The sequence below is a fragment of the Dendrobates tinctorius genome, unplaced genomic scaffold (assembly GCF_039654945.1).
Source record: "Dendrobates tinctorius isolate UK_male_01 unplaced genomic scaffold, ASM3965494v1 ptg000075l, whole genome shotgun sequence".
Taxonomy (NCBI): Eukaryota; Metazoa; Chordata; class Amphibia; order Anura; family Dendrobatidae; genus Dendrobates; species Dendrobates tinctorius.
The window spans coordinates 28,316,105-28,338,761 of NW_027361743.1; the positions used below are offsets into that span (position 1 = coordinate 28,316,105).

At 44.6% G+C, this 22,657-nt stretch overlaps 1 protein-coding gene across 1 annotated transcript in view; it reads right to left on the bottom strand.

The window, feature by feature from the left end:
• Positions 1-20,859, bottom strand: part of ATP8A2 (ATPase phospholipid transporting 8A2) — a 1,255,085-nt gene extending 1,234,226 nt beyond the window's left edge. Inside the window, exon 1 of the mRNA XM_073583121.1 lies at positions 20,742-20,859. Coding sequence (XP_073439222.1) covers positions 20,742-20,784 — 43 coding nt within the window. The 5' untranslated portion in view covers positions 20,785-20,859. The remainder of the gene's footprint in view (positions 1-20,741) is intronic.
• Positions 20,860-22,657: the final 1,798 nt, after the last annotated feature.

Here is a 22,657-nt window from a genome sequence, read left to right on the forward strand (position 1 = left end):
AGGGTCGGGTTTCGTTTCATGAAACCCGACTTTGCCAAAAGTCGGCGACTTTTGAATTTTTTCGACCCGTTTCGCTCAACTCTAGTCATAAGTATTCAGACCATTTGCTCAGACACTCATATTTAAGTCACATGCTGTCCATTTCCTTGTGATCCTCCTTTAGATGATTCTACTCCTTCATTGGAGTCCAGCTGTGTTTAATTAAACTGATGGGACTTGATTTGTAAAGGCACACACCAGCATATATAAGACTTCACAGCTCACAGTGCATGTCAGACCAAATGAGAATCATGAGGTCAAAGGAACTGGCCAAGGAGCTCAGAGATAGAATTGTGGCAAGGCACAAATCTGGCCAAGGTTACAAGAGAATTTCTGCAGTACTCAAGGTTCCTAAGAGCACAGTGGCCTCCATAATCCTTAAATGGAAGAAGTTTGGGACAACCAGAAGTCTACCTAGACCTGGCCGTCCAGCCAAACTGAGCAATCATGGCAGAAGAGCCTTGGTGAGAGAGGTAAAGAAGAACCCCAAGATCACTATGGCTGAGCTCCACAGATGCAGTAGGGAGATGGGAAAAAGTTCCACAAAGTCAACTATCACTGCAGCCCTCCACCAGTCTGGCCTTAATGGCAGAGTGTCCCAATGGAAGCCTCTCCTCAGTGCCAGACATATGAAAGCCCGCATAGAGTTTGCTAAAAATCACATGAAGGACTCCCAGACTATTACAAATAAGATTTTCTGGTCTGATGAGACGAAGATAGAACTTTTTGGTGATAATTCTAAGCGGTATGTGTAGAGAAAACCAGGCACTGCTCATCACCTGCCCAATACAATCCCAACAGTCAAACATGGTGGTGGCAGCATCATGCTATGGGGGTGTTTTTCAGCTGCAGGGACAGGACAACTGGTTGCAATTGAAGGAAACATGAATGCGGTGTTACGGGCTGGCGGAATGCACCAAATAATATAATGATAGTAGGTGCATTCGCAGACCGGGGTCCACCGTGCAGAGGTAGTAGACTGCTGCTTAGTAATGGCGGATGTATATAGCAGCATACAAAGGACATACATGGGTTAACGTCACCCGGTGTGAACAGGAACGGTCTCTGTTAGGTCACAGAGCCGCAGTACCGCAAAACTTAAACGCTGGAGTCTGTTAGCACTCACAGAGCTCAGCAAGGGGGCACTCAGAATGTAGTCACGGAACTCTGCCCCAAGGACACGGGGTCAGAGTCCCTCTAGAACTTCTGAGCATGTGGCATCGCACCTGCGGACACCACTATAGAAGCTGACCTTGGAGAAATGTCGAGCATGTGCACCGTGGCGAGTAGAGCCAGCGGTGGACACTGATTCTAGTCTCTGACTCAGCCTCTACCTACACCTGGGCGCTTGACAAGCTAGGCTGCACAACACATGCATACCAAGGGTAGGGGTTTCCAATGAGTAATTCACCAGAGACAATCATACATGCATACAACACTCACTCCACACGGTCTAATCTCTGTCTATACTAGTGTATGGCCATGCAAGTCTTTTATAGCAGCGTCCTTCCGGGACCTTCCTTACCTTCCTGATGGTCCAATCCGAGCTGGAGAAGGACCTGAGCATGTGACCTCCAATCTCCAATGAGAGATTGTCCCTTGGGCATGCTCAGTGGACCGACAGGATGACTTAGTCCCTGGAGTAGCTCGCTGCTGACCAGCCTGCGTTGCTATAGCTAGACCAGAGGTGGCAGCAGCAACTAAACCTACAGAGCTGGTCTGAACAGAGCGCCTGGATCAACGAGTCTGCTGAGCAGCCTCCTGTGTGGCCGGAGAGAAATGGGAGACTGCCGAATGCAAGGCTCGGGATTCCTGCTGTGCACTGACCAGAACCTGACGCCTAACATGCGGTCAAATACAGAGATATCCTGGATGAAAACCTCTTCCAGAGTGCTCTGGACCTCAGACTTGGCCGAAGGTTCACCTTCCAACAAGACAATGACCCTAAGCACATAGCTAAAATAACAAAGGAGTGGCTTCAGAACAACTCTGTGACCATTCTTGATTGACCCAGCCAGAGCCCTGACCTAAACCTAATTGAGCATCTCTGGAAAACTGAAAATGGCTGTCCACCAACATTCATCATCCAACCTAACGGAACTGGAGAGGATCTGCAAGGAAGAATGGCAGAGGATTCCCAAATCCAGGTGTGAAAAACTTGTTGCATCATTCCTAAGACTCATGGCTGTACTAGCTCAAAAGGGTGATTCTACTCAATACTGAGCAAAGGGTCTCAATACTTATGGCCATGTGATATTTCAGTTTTTCTTTTTTTAATAAGTTTGCAAAAATTTCTACATTTTTGTTTTTTTTTTCAGTCAAGATGGGGTGCAGAGTGTACATTAATGAGAAAGAAAAAAATGAACTTTTTTGAATTTACCAAATGGCTGCAATGAAACAAAGAGGGAAAAATTTAAAAGGGTCTGAATACTTTCCGTACCAACTGTATATGATGATAACATTAGTCATAGAGTCATAGAATAGAATCATAGAATCGTAGCGTTGGAAGTGACCTCCTGGGCCATCTGGTCCAACCCCCTGCTCAAAAGCAGGATTCGCTATATCATCCCAGACAGACGTCTGTCCAACCTCTGTTTGAAGACTTCTATTGAAGGAGAACTCACCACCTCTTGTGGCAGCCTGTTCCAATTATTGATCACTCTAACTGTCAAAAAGTTTTTTCTAATATCTAATCTGTGTCTCCTCCCATTCAGTTTCATCCCCTTGCTTCTAGTCTTTCCTTGTGCAAATGAGAATAAAGATGATCCTTCTACAATGTGACAGCCCTTAAGATATTTGTAGACAGCTGTTAAGTCTCCTCTCAGTCTTCTCTTCTGCAAGCTAAACATTCCCAAATCCTGTAACCTTTCCTCATAAGACAGGGTTTGCAGACCGGTCACCATTCTGGTCGCTCTTTTCTGAACTTGCTCCAGTTTGTTGATGTCTTTTTTAAAATAAGGTGCCCAAAACTGGACACAGTATTCCAGATGAGGTCTGACCAAAGAGCAGTAGAGGGCAATAATGACTTCACATGATCTAGACTGTATGCTTCTGTTAATACATCCTAGAATTGCATTTGCCTTTTTTGCTGCTGCATCACACTGTTGACTCATATTCAGTCTGTGATCTATTAGTATACCAAATCTTTTTCACATGAGCTGTTGCTTAGCCCTATTCCTCCCATTCTGTATATGCTTTTTTCATTTTTATTGCCCAGATGTAGTACTTTGCATTTTTCCCTGTTAAAAACCATTCTGTTGCTGCCCACTGCTCCAGTTTATTTATATCTTTTTGAATCCTCTCTTTCTCTTCTCTAGTATTAGCTAGCCCTCCTAGCTTTGTGTCATCAGCAAATTTAATCAGTTTACCCTCAATTCCTTCATCTAAATCGTTGATAAAGATGTTGAACAATACAGGGCCTAGGACAGAGCCCTGTGGTACCCCACTTGAGACATTCTTCCAACTGGATGTGCAGCCATTTACGACCATTCTTTGGGTCCGATCACTAAGCCAGTTATGAATCCACCTAACAATAAGGATTGTGTGAAATACTTTGTCAAATGCTTTGCTAAAGTCAAGGTATACTATATCTACAGCATTTCCTTGGTCCACCCAATCAGTGATTCCGTCATAGAAGGAAACTAAGTTAGTCTGACATGACTTATTAGTTACAAACCCATGCTGACTCTGTTTATTCACTTGATTCTTATCCAGGTACTTACATCCATGTTGTTTAATAATTTGTTCAAAGATCTTTCCTGGTGTAGAAGTCAGACTCACTGGCCTATAGTTGCCTGGGTCCACCTTCTTCCCCTTTTTGAAGATAGGAACAACATTTGCTCTTCTCCAGTCTTCTGGGACTTCTCCTGTTCTCCAAGAATTTTCAAAGATTATGGATAGGGGTTTAAAAATTTCTTCTGCTATTTCCTTCAGTACTCTGGGGTGTAATTCATCTGTGTAGTGAAACCACCACCAGGGGGAGCTGGTGAGGGAAGAGAGGTTACACACTAACAGTAGCAAACGCTGAGCAATAGCACAGGTGTGACAGGTAACGAGAGAGAATGGTCAGATGAACCGAGTCAGAAACTAGCAGGAGCAGACGTACCAGAAGGAGCAGCAATACACGTAGTCAAAATACCAAGCCAAGGGTCAGAAAGCCAAAACATGAGCACAGGGTCCAGAAACGTGAGGCGAAATAAGTGGTTGGGGTACAAGCCAGGAAGTCAAATGCCAGAGAGGAAACGTAGGAGCAGAGACGAATACCAAGAGACAGGGTCAGAGATCAGTCCGGGTCATACACGTGGATACTAGTCAGAGGCAGGAGGATCGCCAAGGTACAAGGGTCAGAAGCTCCAAACTGGAAGCTTGAGCTATCACTAACACTGGTCAGCAGGCTGTGAGACTGAAATAGCCCAGCTAACTCCAGAACGAGGCTGAGGAGCTTAACCCCCGCAGTCCAGAGTGAAGACAGCAGAAAATAAACTCTGACTGGACCATGACAATCTGGACCTGGAGACTTGAATTCATTTAGGTTAGCTAAGTGTTTCCTCACTATATTTCTCTTTATAGGTATCCTGGATTCTTCTATTCCCTTAATAGGACAGTGAAGAACAGTTGATGTTCCATTTCCTTTCTGAGAGAAAACAGATGCAAAATAGGAGTTTAAAAGTTCGGCCTTCTCAACATCCTGTCTTACCATTTCATCATTTTCATCCTGTAAAAATCCTATAGCGTCTTTGACTTTTCTTTTACTTTTGACATATTCCCAAAATCCTTTATTATTACTTTGATGTCTCTTGCAAGCCTCAATTCATTGTCAGCTTTAGATAATCTGATTTGTGCCCTGCAAGCTCTGCAGACAGCATTATATTCTTCTTTAGATATGCCTCCCTCTTTCCATTTCATAAACATTTCTTCCTTTTTAGCATGTGCTTAAGTTCTGTGTTCTTCCATCCTGGTTTCCTTAAATACTTCTCTTTCTTCCCTCTTTTCGGAATTGTTAACAATTGTGCTTTGAGAATTCCATTTTTCAAGATTTCCCATCCTTCCTGGACATTTTTGTCCTTAAGGATATCCAGCCATTGGATCCCTCCAATTCTCTTTCTGAATCCCTTAAAATCTGCCTTTCTGAAATCTAACCTTGACGTCTGAGTCTTCACAGGTCTTCCTCCTCTAGTTATCCAAATTTCTAAAATAGCATGGTCGCTACCTCCTAGGTTCCCAGCCACTTTTACCTCCTCAACCATTTCCTCCCTGTTTATAAGGATTAGATCCAAGGTAGCAGATCCCCTTGTTTTCTCCCCTACCTTTTGGAAGATAAAGTTATCAGCAAGAGAGGATAAGAATTTTCTTGACCTGTTAGTTTTTCCTGAGAGAGATTCCCAACAAATGTCAGGATAGTTGAAATCTCCCATGACAACCATGTCATATTTTTTGGAGAACTTGGCCATTTGATGCATAAAGAGTTCATCCATATTTTCAGCATGTACAGGCGGCCTGTAGTAAATGCCTACAATGGTGTCCTTTCCATTGTTCTGTTCTTGTATTCTTACCCAAACAGTTTCCACAGAACTCCCAGTCTCTGAAGCTTCAATCTCTGTGCAGATATATATAGTAACATAGGTAGGCTGGTTTCACATTTGCGTTTTTTAGCGCTGGAAAAAAACGCATATGTGCGCATGCGTTTTTTCCCCTATATTTAACATGGGTGCGCATACCTGCGCGCTTGTAAGCGCATGTATGCGATTTTCATGCGCTGCGTTTTTTTGGGGTGTGCGTTGGTATTTTCCAGACGCAGCATGTTGCATTTTTTGGCCCTGCAAAAAAGCGCATGCGCACATATGCGCACGTTTTGCGCTAAAAATGGCCATTATAGCCTATGGATGCGCATATGTGCGCACTGGCATGCTCATGTATGCGTTTTTTTGCATATGCGTTTTTTTTTTTAACCATAGAATTTAGGGGTTTGGGTTAGAGTTAGGGTTAGTTAAGGGGGTTTAGGGTTAGGGTTAGGGTCAGGGTCAGGGTTAGGGTTGGGGTTTGGGTCAGGGTTAGGGTTAAGTATGGTTTGGTTAAGGGTTAGGGTCAGGGTTAGGGTCAGGATTAGGGTTAAGTATGGTTTGGTTAAGGGTTAGGGTCAGGGTTAGGGTTAGGGTCAGGGTTAGGGTTAGGGTTAGGGTTAGGGTCAGGGTTAGGGTTAAGTATGGTTTTGTTAAGGGTTAGGGTCAGGGTTAGGGTCAGGATTAGGGTTAAGTATGGTTTGGTTAAGGGTTAGGGTCAGGGTTAGGGTTAGGGTTAGGGTCAGGGTTAGGGTTAGGATTAGGGTTAGGGTCAGGGTTAGGTTAGGGTTAGGGTTAGGGTTAGGGTCAGGGTTAGGGTTAAGTATGGTTTGGTTAAGGGCTAGGGTCAGGGTTAGGGTTAGGGTTAGGGTCAGGGTCAGGGTTAGGGTTAGGGTTAGGGTCAGGGTTAGGGTTAGGGTCAGGGTTAGGGTTAGGGTTAGGGTTAGTTAGGGTTTAGGGTTTGGGTTAGGGTTAAGTATGATTTGGTTAAGGGTTAGGGTCAGGGTTAGGGTTAGGGTTAGGGTCAGGGTTAGGGTTAGGGTTAGGGTCAGGGTTAGGGTTAGTAAAGTCATGGTTTGGGTTAGTGTGAGGGGACATCCAATGTTGGAAAAAAACGCAAACGCGGTAAAAACGCACTAAAAACGCATACAAACGCTTAAAAACGCTGCGTTTTTTTCATGAATGCTCATAAAAATGCTTGAAAAAAACGCAGCAGTTGTATGCTTTTGTATGCGTTTTTTCAATGCTTTTTTTGCGGGAAAAACGCGCTGCAAAAAAAAGCAAGTGTGAAACTAGCCTAACATAGTTATTAAGGTTGAAGGGAGACTTTAAATCCATCTAGTTCCTCTCATATCCTATCCTAACTTGCCCTAACATGTTGATTCAGAGGAAGGCAAAAAAAACCCATGTGGCAAACAGTAAGCTTCACATCGGGGAAAAAAATTCCTTCCCGACTCCACATACGGCAATCAGACTAGCTCCCTGGATCAACGCAATATTAAGGAAACTAGTGTATATTCCCTGTAATATTATACTTTTCAATAAAGGCATCCAGTCCCTTCTTAAATTTTAGTAGGGAATCACTCATTACAACATCATACGGCAGAGAGTTCCATAGTCTCACTGCTCTTACAGTAAAGAATCCGCATCTGTGAGTAAGCTTAAACCTTCTTTCCTCCAGACGTAGAAGATGCCCCCTTGTCCCCATCACAGGTCTAAGAGTAAAAAGATCATTAGAAAGGTCTTTGTACTGTCCCCGCATATATTTATACATTGTAATAAGATCACCCCTAAGCCTTCGATTCTCCAAACTAAATAACCCCAAGTGTAATAACCTGTCTTGGTATTGCAGACCCCCTAGTTCCCTAATAACCTTGGTCGCTCTTCTCTGCACCCGCTCCAGTTCAGCTATGTCTTTCTTATACACCGGAGACCAGAACTGTACACTGTATTCTAAGTGTGGTCGCACTAGTGACATATAGAGGTAAAATTATGTTCTCCTCATGAGCATCTATGCCTCTTTTAATGCATCTTATTATTTTATTTGCCTTTGCAGCAGCTGCCTGACACTGGCCACTAAATGTGAGTTTGTCGTCCACCCATACACCCAGGTCTTTTTCAGTGACAGTTTTGCCCAGTGTTTTACAATTAAGCACATAATTATACATCTTGTTCATTCTACCCAAGTGCATGACCTTACATTTATCCCCATTAAAGCACATTTGCCATTTATCAGCCCAAGCTCCTAGTTTACATAAATCCTCCTGTAATATAAAATTGTCCTCCTCTGTATTGATTACCCTGCAGAGTTTAGTGTCATCTGCAAATATTGAAATTCTACTCTCTATGCCCCCTACAAGGTCATTAATAAATATGTTAAAAAGAAGCGGTCCCAAAACTGACCCCTGTGGTACCCCACTGCTAACCGTGACCCAGTCCGAGTGTGCTCCATTAATAACCACCCTTTGTTTCCTATCCCTGAGTCAGTTCTTAACCCACCTACACATATTTTCCCCTATCCCCATTGTTCTCATTTTATGTATCAACCTTTTGTGTGGCACCGTATCAAAAGCTTTTGAAAATTCCATGTGCACCATGTCCACTGCATTCCCTTGGTCCAGTCCGGAACTTACCTCTTCATAAAAGCTTATCAGATTAGTCTGACAGGAACAGTCCCTTGTAAACCCATGTTGATATCGGATCATGAGATTATTCTTCTCCAGATACTCCAGTATAGCATCTCTTAGAAAACCCTCCAGGATTTTACCCACAGTTGAGGTTAAACTTACTGACCTATAATTTCCAAGTTCAGTTTTTGTCCCCTTTTTGAATATTGGCACCACATTTGCTATACGCCAGTCCTGTGGTACAGACCCTGTTATTATGGAATCTTTTAAGATTAAAAATTATGGTCTATACGCGTTTGTAACATACAATGCGACACCTCCTCCTCGTTTATCAATTCTGTTTCTAGAAAATAAGTTGTATCCTTCTAGCCTTGTATTCCAATCATGTGTATTCTCCCACCAAGTTTCAGTGATTCCAATGGCATCATATTTCTTTTCCTGTGTTAGTAGTTCCAATTCTCCTTGTTTGTTGCCCATGCTTTGTGCATTAGTATAGAAACATTTTAGTTTGTGATTGGTTTCTCTTTCTTGAATATTTTTATTATTTAGATTCTTTTGTCTTTGTTCTTCCTTTGCACTTCTAATAGCAGAATTCTCAATAGCATTTGTCAGGTGTATGGCTTTTTCTGGCCTTTTGCTTCCCTTCCCACATTGTTCTAGTGTAAGGCTCTCCTGATGAGTGTAGCAAGGCGATTTCTAAATACATCTATTCCAGTCTTCGTAAGGTGCACCCCATCTCTAGCAAGTAGTCCATCGTATAGGTAATTCGATCCGTGATCCAGAAATCCAAATCGTTGCTGACGGCACCATCGACGTAGCCAGTTGTTCACCTGCAGAATCTTATTCCACCTCCTTGATCCATGGCCATCCACTGGGAGGATGGAAGAGAAGACCACCTGCGCTCCCAGTTCTTTCACTTTCTTACCTAAGTTTTCAAAGTCACTGCAGATGGTTTCCAGGTCGTTTCTTGCGGTGTCATTTGTCCCCACATGTATTAGCAGGAATGGGTAGTCATCTGTAGGTCTGAAGAGTCCTGATATCCTGTCAGACACATCTTTAATTTTTGCACCTGGAAGACAGCACATTTCTCTTGAAGTTATATCCAGTGTGAAGATAGCGGCCTCTGTTCCTCTCAACAGGGAATCCACCATGACCACCACTCTCCGTTTCTTCTTCACATTTTTCTTAGTCCAAATATGCTTGTCTGAACTTAGCCTTTTACCACTCTTCTCTGAATTGATTTGTGACCCATATCAAAGTTCAGCTCTCCTTTGATGTGGTTTGTGGCCATTAATCAGCTGAGAGAGCACAGTAAAAGACAGATTAGTTTTCCAACGTCCTTGCCAGATTAAAGGGATCCTATCACCAGGTCTATTAGATGCACCAATTCTGGCACTTAGCCTCGGATCTTCCCAATTGCCCTGGTGCGTTTGCAATCAGAGTAAAGCCCCCGTCACACACAGTGAGATCGCTAGCAAGATCGCTGCTGAGTCACAAGTTTTGTGACGCAACAGCGATCTTACCAGCGATATCGCTGTGTGTGACATGTATCAGCGACCGCCCCCCCCCGCCAGGTATTGCTGATCATGCTGGAATGCCCTTGACATTTTTTTTGATCGTTGGTCTCCCGCTGGCCAGCACGCATCGCTGCGTGTGGCAGCGGGAGACTATCGATTAGCGAGCTGGAGCTGGTATCCAAGGTGAACCGCTGGTAACTAAGCTCGCGTGTCGCTTAGTTACACGCTGTGTACCTTAGATACCAGCGTGCTGGCCCTGGGAGCTGGTATCCAAGGTAAACAGCGGGTTTCTAAGCACCACGCGGCGCTTGTTACCCTCGTCGTCACTGGTCCTGGTCACCGGTGAGAGCTGCCTGTTAGGCAGCTCACCAGCGACCATGTAGCGACACACCAGCGATCCTGACAAGGTCATATCATTGTCGGGATCGCTGGTGCATGGGTATGTGTGACGGGGGCTTAATGGTTTTGGGGGTGATGTCAGCTGTGTAATCTCCGCTGACATCAAGCCCACGGTTTGGTGATGGACAGGCATCCAAAAGACGTAGTAAAAAAAAATAAAACACACACAGAGAAAAGTCCTGTAAAAAGCACTCCCCAACCCGCTTTTACCCATTTAACACCGTTAAAAAATATAATAATCCAAAGGGATCTGCCGTAAATCCATAACAAGAAGGTCCCACGAGGATCCCCGATTCTGCTACTTCTGGAAGTTGTGCTGAGCGGTGACATCAATAATGACATCAATAATGTGACTGTTCAGCTGGAACACAATGACAGTATTGTGTGAATCCAATTGCTATGGCAATGCTGAAGGCAGTAAGTTATCGCAGTTCACAGCTGAAAAGTGTGGTAACCTTACTGACATCACCGCTCGCACTGTGTGAACTTGCTTTCAGTTCTTATGTTGCGAGCCCTGACAATAGTATGGTTATCGCAGTTCATGGGCTGTGTTACTTGAAGCCAGCCCCCTCTTCAGTTACACATGACTTAAAGCGTTATGATGTGGTTTACTTAAAGAAACGGTCCACTACTTGAACAGCTTCTTCTCATACCCCACACTTTGCCCCCATCTCTATATATAAAAGAGAATGTATGTATGTGTGTATCACCAACCAATCAAGAAGCATCTTTCATTTTACCACAGCTGTTCAAAAGAAGCTGAGCTGTGATTGGTTGCTATGAGCAACAGTTTTCTTTGCATCCAGTCACTAAGCATCTCTCATTTCACCAGAGCTGGTTAAAAGTAGTTGAGCTGTGATTGGTTGCTATGAGCAAGTTTTCCCACTTGACAACACCTCAGCAGACACTGACATGGTGGGAGAAATCTAGCATCCCTGGGAACAAAAGCTCCCAGCCATTGGCTGCCCCCCCTGAAAGGAGCAGAGAGCACATGACAGAAATGAATCCTCCCCTCCCTGCCCATATCCCCATCACACATCCTCCATCCCGTAGTCACATCTTCCCTCTTAAAGGGATCATTGGTACGGAAGTCAGAGCAAATCCATCGAGGGCTTTGGTTTTGACCCCAGGCCTCTCTTAAAAGGTATCCCTGGTATGGAAGTTAGGACCGTTCTACTCAGCTCTCTGGTTCTGACCCCAGGGTCTCTTAAAGGGATCATTGGTATGGAAGTTAGGGCAAATCCACTCTGCGCTTTGGTACTGACCCCAGGCCTTTCTTAAAAGGATCTCTGGTATGGAAGTCAGGGCAAATCCATCCAGCACTTTGGTTCTGACCCCAGGCCTCTCTTAAAGGGATCTCCTGTATGGAAGTTAGGGCAAATCCCTCAATGCTCTGATTCTGACCCCAGGGTTCTATTAAAGGGATCATTGCTATGCAAGTCACGGCAAATCCACTCAGCACTCTGGTTCTGATCCCAGTCTCTCTTAAAGGGATCCCCAGTATGGAAGTGAGGTCAAATCCACTCTGCGCTTTGGTACTGACCCAGGCCTCTCTTAAAGGGATCTCCGGTATGGAAGTTAGGGTAAATCCATCAGCTCTCTGATTCTCACCCCAGGCTCCTATTAAAGGGATCATTGGTATGGAATCATCCCCCATCCCATCCCATCATCCCCCTGTCAGCATCTGACATCACCGACGCCGACATTGACAGTGGGCGCGATGACGTCAGTACTCGGCGTCTGCAGTCAGAGATGAGCGGGAGCAGAGCAGGAACCAGGAACCAGAGAGGTGAGTATTTAGTTGGAGGAGGGGTGCATTACACTACAGAGGGTGGCTATGGGGGTGCATATACTACAGAGGATGGCTATGGGGGTGCATATACTACAGAGGGTGGCTATGGGGTGCATTATACTACAGAGGACAGCTATAGGGCTGCATTACACTGCAGAGGGTGGCTATAGGGCTGTATTATACTACAGAGGGTGGCTATGGGGATGCATTAAACTACAGAGGGTGGCTATGGGGGTGCATTACACTACAGAGGGTGGCTATGGGGGTGCATATACTACAGTGGGTGGCTATGGGGGTGCATTATTTTACAGAGGGCAGCTATAGGGCTGCATTACACTACAGAGGGTGGCTATAGGGCTGTATTACACTAGAGAGGGCAGCTATGGGGGTGCATTATACTACAGATGGTGGCTATGGGGGTCCATTACACTACAGAGGGTGGCTATGGGGGTGCATATACTACAGAGGGTGGCTATGGAGTGCATTATACTACAGAGGGTGGCTATGGGGTGAATTATACTACAGAGGGCAGCTATGGGGGTGCATTATACTACAGAGGGTGGCTATGGGGCGCATTATACTACAGAGGGTGGCTATAGGGCTGCATTACACTGCAGAGGGTGGCTATAGGGCTGTATTATACTACAGAGGGTGGCTATGGGGATGCATTAAACTACAGAGGGTGGCTATGGGGGTGCATTACACTACAGAGGGTGGCTATGGGGGTGCATATACTACAGTGGGTGGCTATGGGGGTGCATTATTCTACAGAGGGCAGCTATAGGGCTGCATTACACTACAGAGGGTGGCTATAGGGCTGTATTACACTAGAGAAGGCGGCTATGGGGGTGCATTATACTACAGATGGTGGCTATGGGGGTCCATTACACTACAGAGGGTGGTTATGGGGGTGCATATACTACAGAGGGTGGCTATGTAGTGCATTATACTACAGAGGGTGGCTATGGGGTGAATTATACTACAGTGGGCAGCTATGGGGGTGCATTATACTACAGAGGGTGGCTATGGGGCGCATTATACTACAGAGGGTGGCTATAGGGCTGCATTACACTACAGAGGGTGGCTATAGGGCTGCATCATACTATAGAGGGCAGCTATGTGGGTACATTACACTACTGAGGGTGGCTATAGGACTGCATCACACTACATAGGGTGGCTATGGGGGTGAATTATACTACAGAGGGTAGCTATGGGGGTGCATTATACTACAGAGGATGGCTATGGGGCTTTATTATACTACAGAGGGTGGCTATGGGGGTGCGTTATACTACAGAGGGTGGCTATGGGGGTGCATTATACTACAGAGTGTGGCTATGGGGCTACATTATACTACAGAGGGTGGCTATGCGGTGCATTATACTACAGAGGGTGGCTATGGGGCGCATTATACTACAGAGGGTGGCTTTAGGGCTGCATTACACTACAGAGGGTGGCTATAGGGCTGCATCATACTACAGAGGGCAGCTATGGGGGTGCATTACACTACTGAGGGTGGCTATAGGGCTGCATTATACTACAGAGGGTGGCTTTGGAGGTGCATTACACTACAGAGAGTGGCTGTGGGGTGCATTATATTACAGAGGGCAGCTATGGGGGTGCATTATACTACAGAGGGTAGCTATGGGGGTGCATTATACTACAGATGATGGCTATGGGGGTTCATTATACTACAGAGGGTGGCTATGGGGTGCATTATACTACAGAGGGTGGCTATGGGGTGCATTATACTACAGAGGGTGGCTATAGGGGTTCATTATACTACAGAGGGTGGCTATGGGGTGCATTATACTACAGAGGGTGGCTATAGGGGTTCATTATACTACAGAGGGTGGCTATGGGTGTGCATTATACTACAGAGGGTAGCTATGGGGGTGCACTATACTACAGATGATGGCTATGGGGGTTCATTATACTACAGAGGGTGGCTATGGGGTGCATTATACTACAGAGGGTGGCTATGGGGCTACATTATACTACAGAGCGTGGCTATAGGGGTGCATTACACTACAGAGGCTGACTATAGGGGTGCATTACACTACAGAGGCTGCCTAGAGGGGTGCATTACGCTATAGAGTCTGCCTATGTGGAGTTCATTATACTATAGAGTCTGCCTATGGGGAGTGCATTATATACAGTATAGAGTCTGGCTATGGGGAGTGCATTAAACAATATAGAGTCTGCCTATGGAAAGTGCATTTTACTATATAGAGACCTATGGGGAGTGCATTATACTATATGAATACCTATGGGGAGTGCATTATACTATATGGAGCCCTATGGGGAGTGCATTATACTATATGGAGGACTATGGGGAGTGCATTATACTATATGGAGACTGTGGACCTATGGGGAGTGCATTATACAATATGGAAACCTATGGGGAGTGCATTATACTATATTGAGAACTATCTGGTGTATTATGCTATATGGAGACTATCTGGGGGCCCATCATACAGTGTGGTGATTATAGTGACGGGCCATCATACAGTATTGGACCCATTATATAGTTTGGGGGATATTAAGGGGCATGTATATATACAGTGAGGGGGCATTATATATACTGTGTATAAGAGAGCATCATACTGTGTATAGAGGAGCTGTACAGGGGGGGGACTTGGGAAATTATTAAATGTAAAGTGGGCACTTATTGTTATAGGGGAACTTAGGTTACTGTGACTGTCAAATGGGCACACAGAGGGCAATATTACTTTCTAGGGGACAAAATGTGGGCACTGTTTTCTAGGGCACTTGCACCCAGCCATAGTATTTTCTAAAGGGTTGCTTTAAAATTTAGAGGTCACACAGGGCCACACAGCAGGTGCATTAATAGGGTCACATAAGGCAGCAGCGGCTCAGTATTGGGGTATCAGGTGCAGTAATAGTGACACATACGGTTGCAGCAGCTCAGCATTGGGGTATCAGCAGGATGAGGAGTTTGTGCTGGTTGGGAATAGTCCCGTTTTGGACAGTGCTGAAAAAATGAGAAGTGAAATATGTCTTTGCTGTATTCTCTGTAGCCGAACCCTGGCTTGAGGATGTGTCATGTCGATCTGGGCCAGATGGAAAAAGAGGGGAAAAGTGATTGATTCCTTCAGAAAGATTGTCAGCGATAAGACACTATCTAAAGAGGTTAAGTTATTGCTACATGTTACATGTACTACCTTATGTATGACATGGTACTGCTACCCCTTCTGGGTATTACCATTACCTTATCTTCACGTTTCATTGCTCTTACTTGCACATAGTTGTGATAGGGAAAGCGTAGTGCTCTTGTTTGGACACTAGAGGGGGCACTCTAGTATACAGAACAGTTATTAGGTAGTATAGGGTTAAGTGTAGGAGGGGCTGCCAGGAGTTAAGGTTAGAGCAGAATGGAACTAAGTCAGATGGGGCCAGGGTGCCCAAAGTGTCCTCATGGGCTATAGGCCCAGGATGGCTCGGCAGCCACGCAACATTAAGCAGCTTTAGACAACGTTATCCACGGCCACTGGGCATCATTGCAGTGGGCCAGTACAGTAAGGAGAAGATGTGGCGACTCATAGCCTGGGTGGACGCCTTTAAGGCGGGAGTCGGTTGGAGTGAGGAACAGAAGGAAGCTGGTGCTTCGCAGGGAACGATACAGACGGACTGGATGCTTTTCCAGAGGCAACTAAACCGGGTGGCGGATGATTTCAAGTCTGGGGCAAAACAGGCAGAAGGAATTGTCATCATGGCGAGGTAAGGCCAGGAAGAAGCTGGGAAGCAGTCTAAGACGGTCCGGTCCGGACGTATGTTAAACAGAAGCGTCAGCAAAGTAGGGAAAGCTGAGGATACAAGTCAAGTAGAATGTGTATCTCATGATGTGCCAACTGTGGATATAATATGTGAATTTATAAGTAAAGAAAATGTTCAAGTTATTCTGGACTGTGTCTCCATTACTGGGGGTCGCATGGAAGAAGGGCCGTTGCCGCCTGGGAAGTGCCCAGGGTGACCTGAACCTGAAGTCGCAGGTATGCTGAGCAGTGGATTACAGTTTTCTGTGAGGGAAGGTCGGGACTCAGATGCTGCAGTGTCTCTGGCCGAGACTACAGTCCTGGCCTCCCTTTACACCAACATTATCCCTCTCCACTATACCAGTCCTCCCACTTCACAAAATCAATAAGAACATGTATTTCCCTTGTCTCCAGGGTAGCCTCTTGGATTAGCCACACAGGCTCTCCTAGTACTCCATGTGGCTTCAGCCACACACTGACTGCACTTCCTGCTATCAGTACCCCTATATACAGTATGTTCCTGCTATCAGTACCCCTATATACAGCATGTTCCTGTTATCAGTACCCCTATATACAGCATGTTCCTGTTATCAGTACCCCTATATACAGCATGTTCCTGTTATCAGTACCCCTATATACAGCATGTTCCTGTTATCAGTACCCCTATATACAGCATGTTCCTGTTATCAGTACCCCTATATACAGCATGTTCCTGTTATCAGTACCCCTATATACAGCATGTTCCTGTTATCAGTACCCCTATATACAGCATGTTCCTGCTATCAGTACCCTTATATACAGCATGTTCCTGTTATCAGTACCCCTATATACAGCATGTTCCTGCTATCAGTACCCCTATATACAGCATGTTCCTGTTATCAGTACCCCTATATACAGCATGTTCCTGTTATCATTACCCCTATATACAGCATGTTCCTGTTATCAGTACCCCTATATACAGCATGTTCCTGTTATCAGTACCCCTATATACAGCATGTTCCTGTTATCAGTACCCCTATATACAGCATGTTCCTGTTATCAGTACCCCTATATACAGCATGTTCCTGTTATCAGTACCCCTATATACAGCATGTTCCTGTTATCAGTACCCCTATATACAGCATGTTCCTGTTATCAGTACCCCTATATACAGCATGTTCCTGTTATCAGTACCCCTATATACAGCATGTTCCTGTTATCAGTACCCCTATATACAGCATGTTCCTGTTATCAGTACCCCTATATACAGCATGTTCCTGTTATCAGTACCCCTATATACAGCATGTTCCTGTTATCAGTACCCCTATATACAGCATGTTCCTGTTATCAGTACCCCTATATACAGCATGTTCCTGTTATCAGTACCCCTATATACAGCATGTTCCTGTTATCAGTACCCCTATATACAGCATGTTCCTGTTATCAGTACCCCTATATACAGCATGTTCCTGTTATCAGTACCCCTATATACAGCATGTTCCTGTTATCAGTACCCCTATATACAGCATGTTCCTGTTATCAGTACCCCTATATACAGCATGTTCCTGTTATCAGTACCCCTATATACAGCATGTTCCTGTTATCAGTACCCCTATATACAGCATGTTCCTGTTATCAGTACCCCTATATACAGCATGTTCCTGTTATCAGTACCCCTATATACAGCATGTTCCTGTTATCAGTACCCCTATATACAGCATGTTCCTGTTATCAGTACCCCTATATACAGCATGTTCCTGTTATCAGTACCCCTATATACAGCATGTTCCTGTTATCAGTACCCCTATATACAGCATGTTCCTGTTATCAGTACCCCTATATACAGCATGTTCCTGTTATCAGTACCCCTATATACAGCATGTTCCTGTTATCAGTACCCCTATATACAGCATGTTCCTGTTATCAGTACCCCTATATACAGCATGTTCCTGTTATCAGTACCCCTATATACAGCATGTTCCTGTTATCAGTACCCCTATATACAGCATGTTCCTGTTATCAGTACCCCTATATACAGCATGTTCCTGTTATCAGTACCCCTATATACAGCATGTTCCTGTTATCAGTACCCCTATATACAGCATGTTCCTGTTATCAGTACCCCTATATACAGCATGTTCCTGTTATCAGTACCCCTATATACAGCATGTTCCTGTTATCAGTACCCCTATATACAGCATGTTCCTGTTATCAGTACCCCTATATACAGTATGTTCCTGTTATCAGTACCCCTATATACAGTATGTTCCTGTTATCACTTCTCCATTTCATCCTTTTCTATTTGGCAACGGCAGCTTGCGATGATTGGTAAAATTACAGTATAAACTCTGTACATTAGATGACATACGAACAAAAACAAGGTGAAGCAGTCACGTAAGCATATGTCGCCCTATTGAGGCTCATATCGTAACATACAAAGCAATAACATGATAATAGTAGCTTTTAGAAGATGTTGGCCTAGTTGGCTTTACCCCGGCTTACGAAGCAGTAGGGCTGATCTGACAGGTGAGCTAAGCTGCTGAGCGTGCCTATCTCATCCTCATGTTAGATAACATCTACCGAGACTGACCTGCCGGGTGGACTTTAAGTCTGCAGCATGTCAATATTTTCTGGAAGTTTTCTCCATGGATTTGTTATTTCTTTTGGAAGAGTTCTATCATAGGAAGTAGCTAAAAGTAAAACCCAGGATTTCTGCTTTTTCAATTCTACCAGAGTGAGAGACAAAAACTGTGGAGTCAGTCCTTAGGACCGTAAAGCTGTGGGGTTGTTTTTAAATTTTTTTTAAGGGCAAAATCCTCTTTATGGTTATGTGCTTTAGGCTTCCTTTACACTTCCGTGGTTCTAGTACTTGTGGTATCCATTTTTTTTTTCACGGATACCACATGTACCCATTATAACCTATGGGACTGCTCACATGTCCATTTTTTTTCATCAGCACGGATGACGAGGCCCAATACAAGTCTATGGGTCCGTGAAAAACACGTGCAACACATGTGTGGCATCCGTGTATTATCCGTGCGCTGCATGTGTTTAACATTGCAAAATATAGCAGAAGCTTGTAATTAATTTCTTTCCTTATTCGTACTGGAAAAATACTGATGGTAAACACGGGCACAAGAATATCACACTGATGGCACCAATACTGGTTTCTCGTGTGTGTTTTATATGGACGTGTGATGGCGGCCTTACACCGTCAGTTTGGACTAACAGACTCTCTTCAAAGTGGTATTATTGGAAAGTGGAAGCATTTAGGAACCACAGCTACTCAGTCACAAAGTGGAGACAATGTAAAATTACAGATCAGGGGTCTTGAGGGGCATGCGGCATAAAAGTCACCAACGCTCTGCTGACTCTATAACTGCAGAGTCCTAAGCTCCTGTGGTATTAACATCAGCACAAAAACTGCCCCCACTTTGAGCTACATGACATGGGTTTCTATGGCCAAGCAGCTGCATGCAAGCCTTACATCACAAAGCACAATGCCAAGTACTGGATGGAGTGGTGTAAAGCAGCCACAACTGGACTCTGGTGCAGAGGAAACATGTTCTATGGAGTGGTGGATCACACTTCTCTATATGGCATCAGATGGAAGAGTCTGGGACGGTGAATGCAAGAAGAACGTTACCTGCCTGACCGCATTGTGCTAACTGCAAAGTTTGGTGGAAGAGGGATAATGTTATGAAGATGTTCTTCAGAGACTGGCTGAGACCTTAGTTCCAGCGAAGAAAAACCTTCTTGGACAATTGTACCTTGCGACTTTTGTGGGAATATTTTGGGGAAGGCTCTTTTCTATTCCAGCATGACTGTGCCCCACTGCACAAAGCAAGGGCCATAAAGACATGGTTTGGAGGAGTTTGGTTGGATGAACTTGACTCTCCATACAGAACCAGGACCTCTAGCACCTTTGGAATGTATTTGAATGAAGATTGTGAGCTCAGGCCCTGTTGTCAAACACCAGTGTCTGACATCTAAAATGCTCTTCTGGTCAAAAATTCCCACAGACACTAGTGATGAGTGAACGTGCTTGGCTAACGTGCTATCTGAGCATACTCGGGTGTTATCCGAGCTTCTGGGCGTGCTCATATATTATGTTCGAGTCCCCGCAGCTGCATGATTTGCAGCTGTTAGACAGCCAGCCTCGACACATTTAGGGACTGCCTGTTTATTAGGGAATTCCCACGTGTTGGGGCTGGCTAACAGCTGTGAGTCATGCAGCTGCGGGGACTCGAACATAACATACGAGCACGCCAGAGATACTCAGATAACACCCGAGTGTGCTGGGATAAGACATTTGCTCATCACAAACCCCTCCAAAAACTTGTACAGATTCTTCCCAGAAGAGTGGAATCTGTTATATCTGCAGAGGGTTGACCAGCCCCATATTAATGGCTATAAATTTAGAATGGGAGGTCATAAACACCAATAGGCGTCCCAATACTTTTCTCCTTTGCGTGCACACATTATTTATATTTTCGAAGCAATGCCAGAAGTGTGACATTCACTCCCAATAGACCAAGCAGTCAATGCTCCTATGTCATCGCCCAATCCTGCTAAACAGAACACATGTCCGCCAAAACAATAGCTCCCCGCTGACAGGACAGGACCTGGTCCAGCTGCTGCCAGTCATGTGTTACCACCTCTACAATTACAGAACTGATGAGTCAGTGCTTCCTGTCTGTAAGTGATCCTGCCATATAGGAAAGAGGAGCATCATCATCAGCCGTTCATGGCTACCTAATCCTATATATCACCTTCTAATATAGCGCCAACATATTCCGCAGCACCGTACAATCCGAGAAAACACAAAATGACTGCTAAACCATCCACAGACGACGATACGGAGGGAGGGGAGGAGAAGCGACAGTGGCTTTGTTCACAATGCTAAAAATATAAGATTGTATGGACCCCACAATGTCAGTGCATGCAGCGCGACATGCAGTGTAAACAGTGCAGCCGGATGACAGAGGATGTCGTTATCCTGACAGCACGCCTTCTTCTGCTCATCCAACCCTCCTCTTCGTTAAAGAGCCACTTACCCCCCGAGGAGTGGATCTTCTTTGATTTCCTTTGCAGGGACATTTTTTAAAGAGCATAGGATATGTGATCATACAGAAAAACCGGCTGCTGCCGCTGCTAATGCATCCCTCTGCCAAAGCTGGCTGACAGGAGGGAGGGAGCACAGGAAGTCACTGATGCAACCGGGGAGGCTGCTGCCAGCCAGGGCTAATAGCCTTATACTCGCTGCACAGGTATAAGCAGGCCTCGATGGACGGATGTCTGCAAAGAAAAATGCAAGAAGCTCTCAGGGCTTTTTTGTTACTATTTTTTTTTTGTATATATTCTTTATTTAGAAAATTTCAATAATATAACAGGAAAGGAAAATTCAATTTTCCAGAAATAGTAAAAGAAAGAATGAGATTAAAAAAAACAAACAATCGTAATTTTTTATCGATCCGACATAAAGCTTTCAACCAGGAAAACATAAAGATAAAAGAAACCACAGAAGCGCGCCCATAGGGCCTTACCAGTGCAGATATAATGAAGATAAATTAAATAGTGCAGGGTACTCACCCTCAATAGTTGTGTAAAGCCACAACTACTGTATGCGCCTAGTCACATGCCATGAAGCTGCAGCAGGATGGTGTAGACAGACAGCGTCTGCTTCCATTACTCAAGGAGGAGATCCCAAAAGGGAAAAAAACACCAGATTCCCGTGCTGCTATATTTCAACCATCAAATAGAGGAAATCCAGTAGATTGTAGAAATTGGTTCCAATATCAGTACTTTATTTATGGTACATACAGAGACAACGCGTTTCGAGGTCCATTCAGTGACCCCTTCTTCAGGTACCATAAATAAAGTACTGATATTGGAACCAATTTCTACAATCTACTGGATTTCCTCTATTTGATGGTTGAAATATAGCAGCGCGGGAATCTGGTGTTTTTTTTCCCTCTTGGGATCTCCTCTTTGAGTAACCAGGAAAACATGATATTGTGGTAAAGGCGAGCTTCTTTGGAGCCATTTTACCTCAGAAGAGAGCGTTACTACCAGTTTCCAGGAGGGATAGGCAACCGTACGGCTTGACTATGTGAGGAGACTGCAGGCAGGTAGGATGCAGTAACGGACTGTAAACAGACCAAAGGTGAAAGGGGTTTATTATACAGTAGAAACTCCACGCAGGGAGAAAACGGAGGGATAATATTCCCTAATACAGCAAAAGGCTAATGGGAATAACTTAAGGAACAGGGACAAGTAAAGCCGACAATACAATAAAATATAACTTATCACTCAGGCGCCAGTCACGGTTGAACTTCTGTCTGTGACTGGTGCTGCCTATATTGCGTTGCAGTGGGGGTGTCACAATCCTGAGGTAAATGATCTTTTGACATTGGCGGTGACCTCCCGTGGTCCTGAAGATGGCGGCGAATCCTCGGGATCCTGATGCGGGTCTTGGGTCCAACAGATGAGGTGATGAAGAGGGATACGTCCTTATCCTCAGTGGTGAGTGTCCCAACACTATGGAGATTTGCAGCACTGCCCAAACACAAAAAAAAAAACAAGAAAACAAATTGGACTAGAAGCAGTTCATAAAAGTATATGAATTTTATTGTACAAATATAAAAAATAAAAACAAAATCATACAAAAATAATTAATGAGGAAGCAAGTAGCAAAACGCGCGTTGGGGTTCCCTCAGCCCACACTACAGTAAGGTTGGTTTCTTTTTTGGCTTCATTACATTTATTTCAGTCCCATTTACCTTCTCTGGCAGTCTGGCTATTGTTAGCAGCGGTCTCATCAGGTATTTGATTTTAATTTCTCTGTGGTCCATTTTTTTGTAGGTCCGGTTTTGGATCACTAATATATGCACTGAGACACTTTACATGACCACTGATAAGTTATTTTTCTTTCTTTCACTTTTTTACCCCCCTTTTTCTGGTGGTTATTACA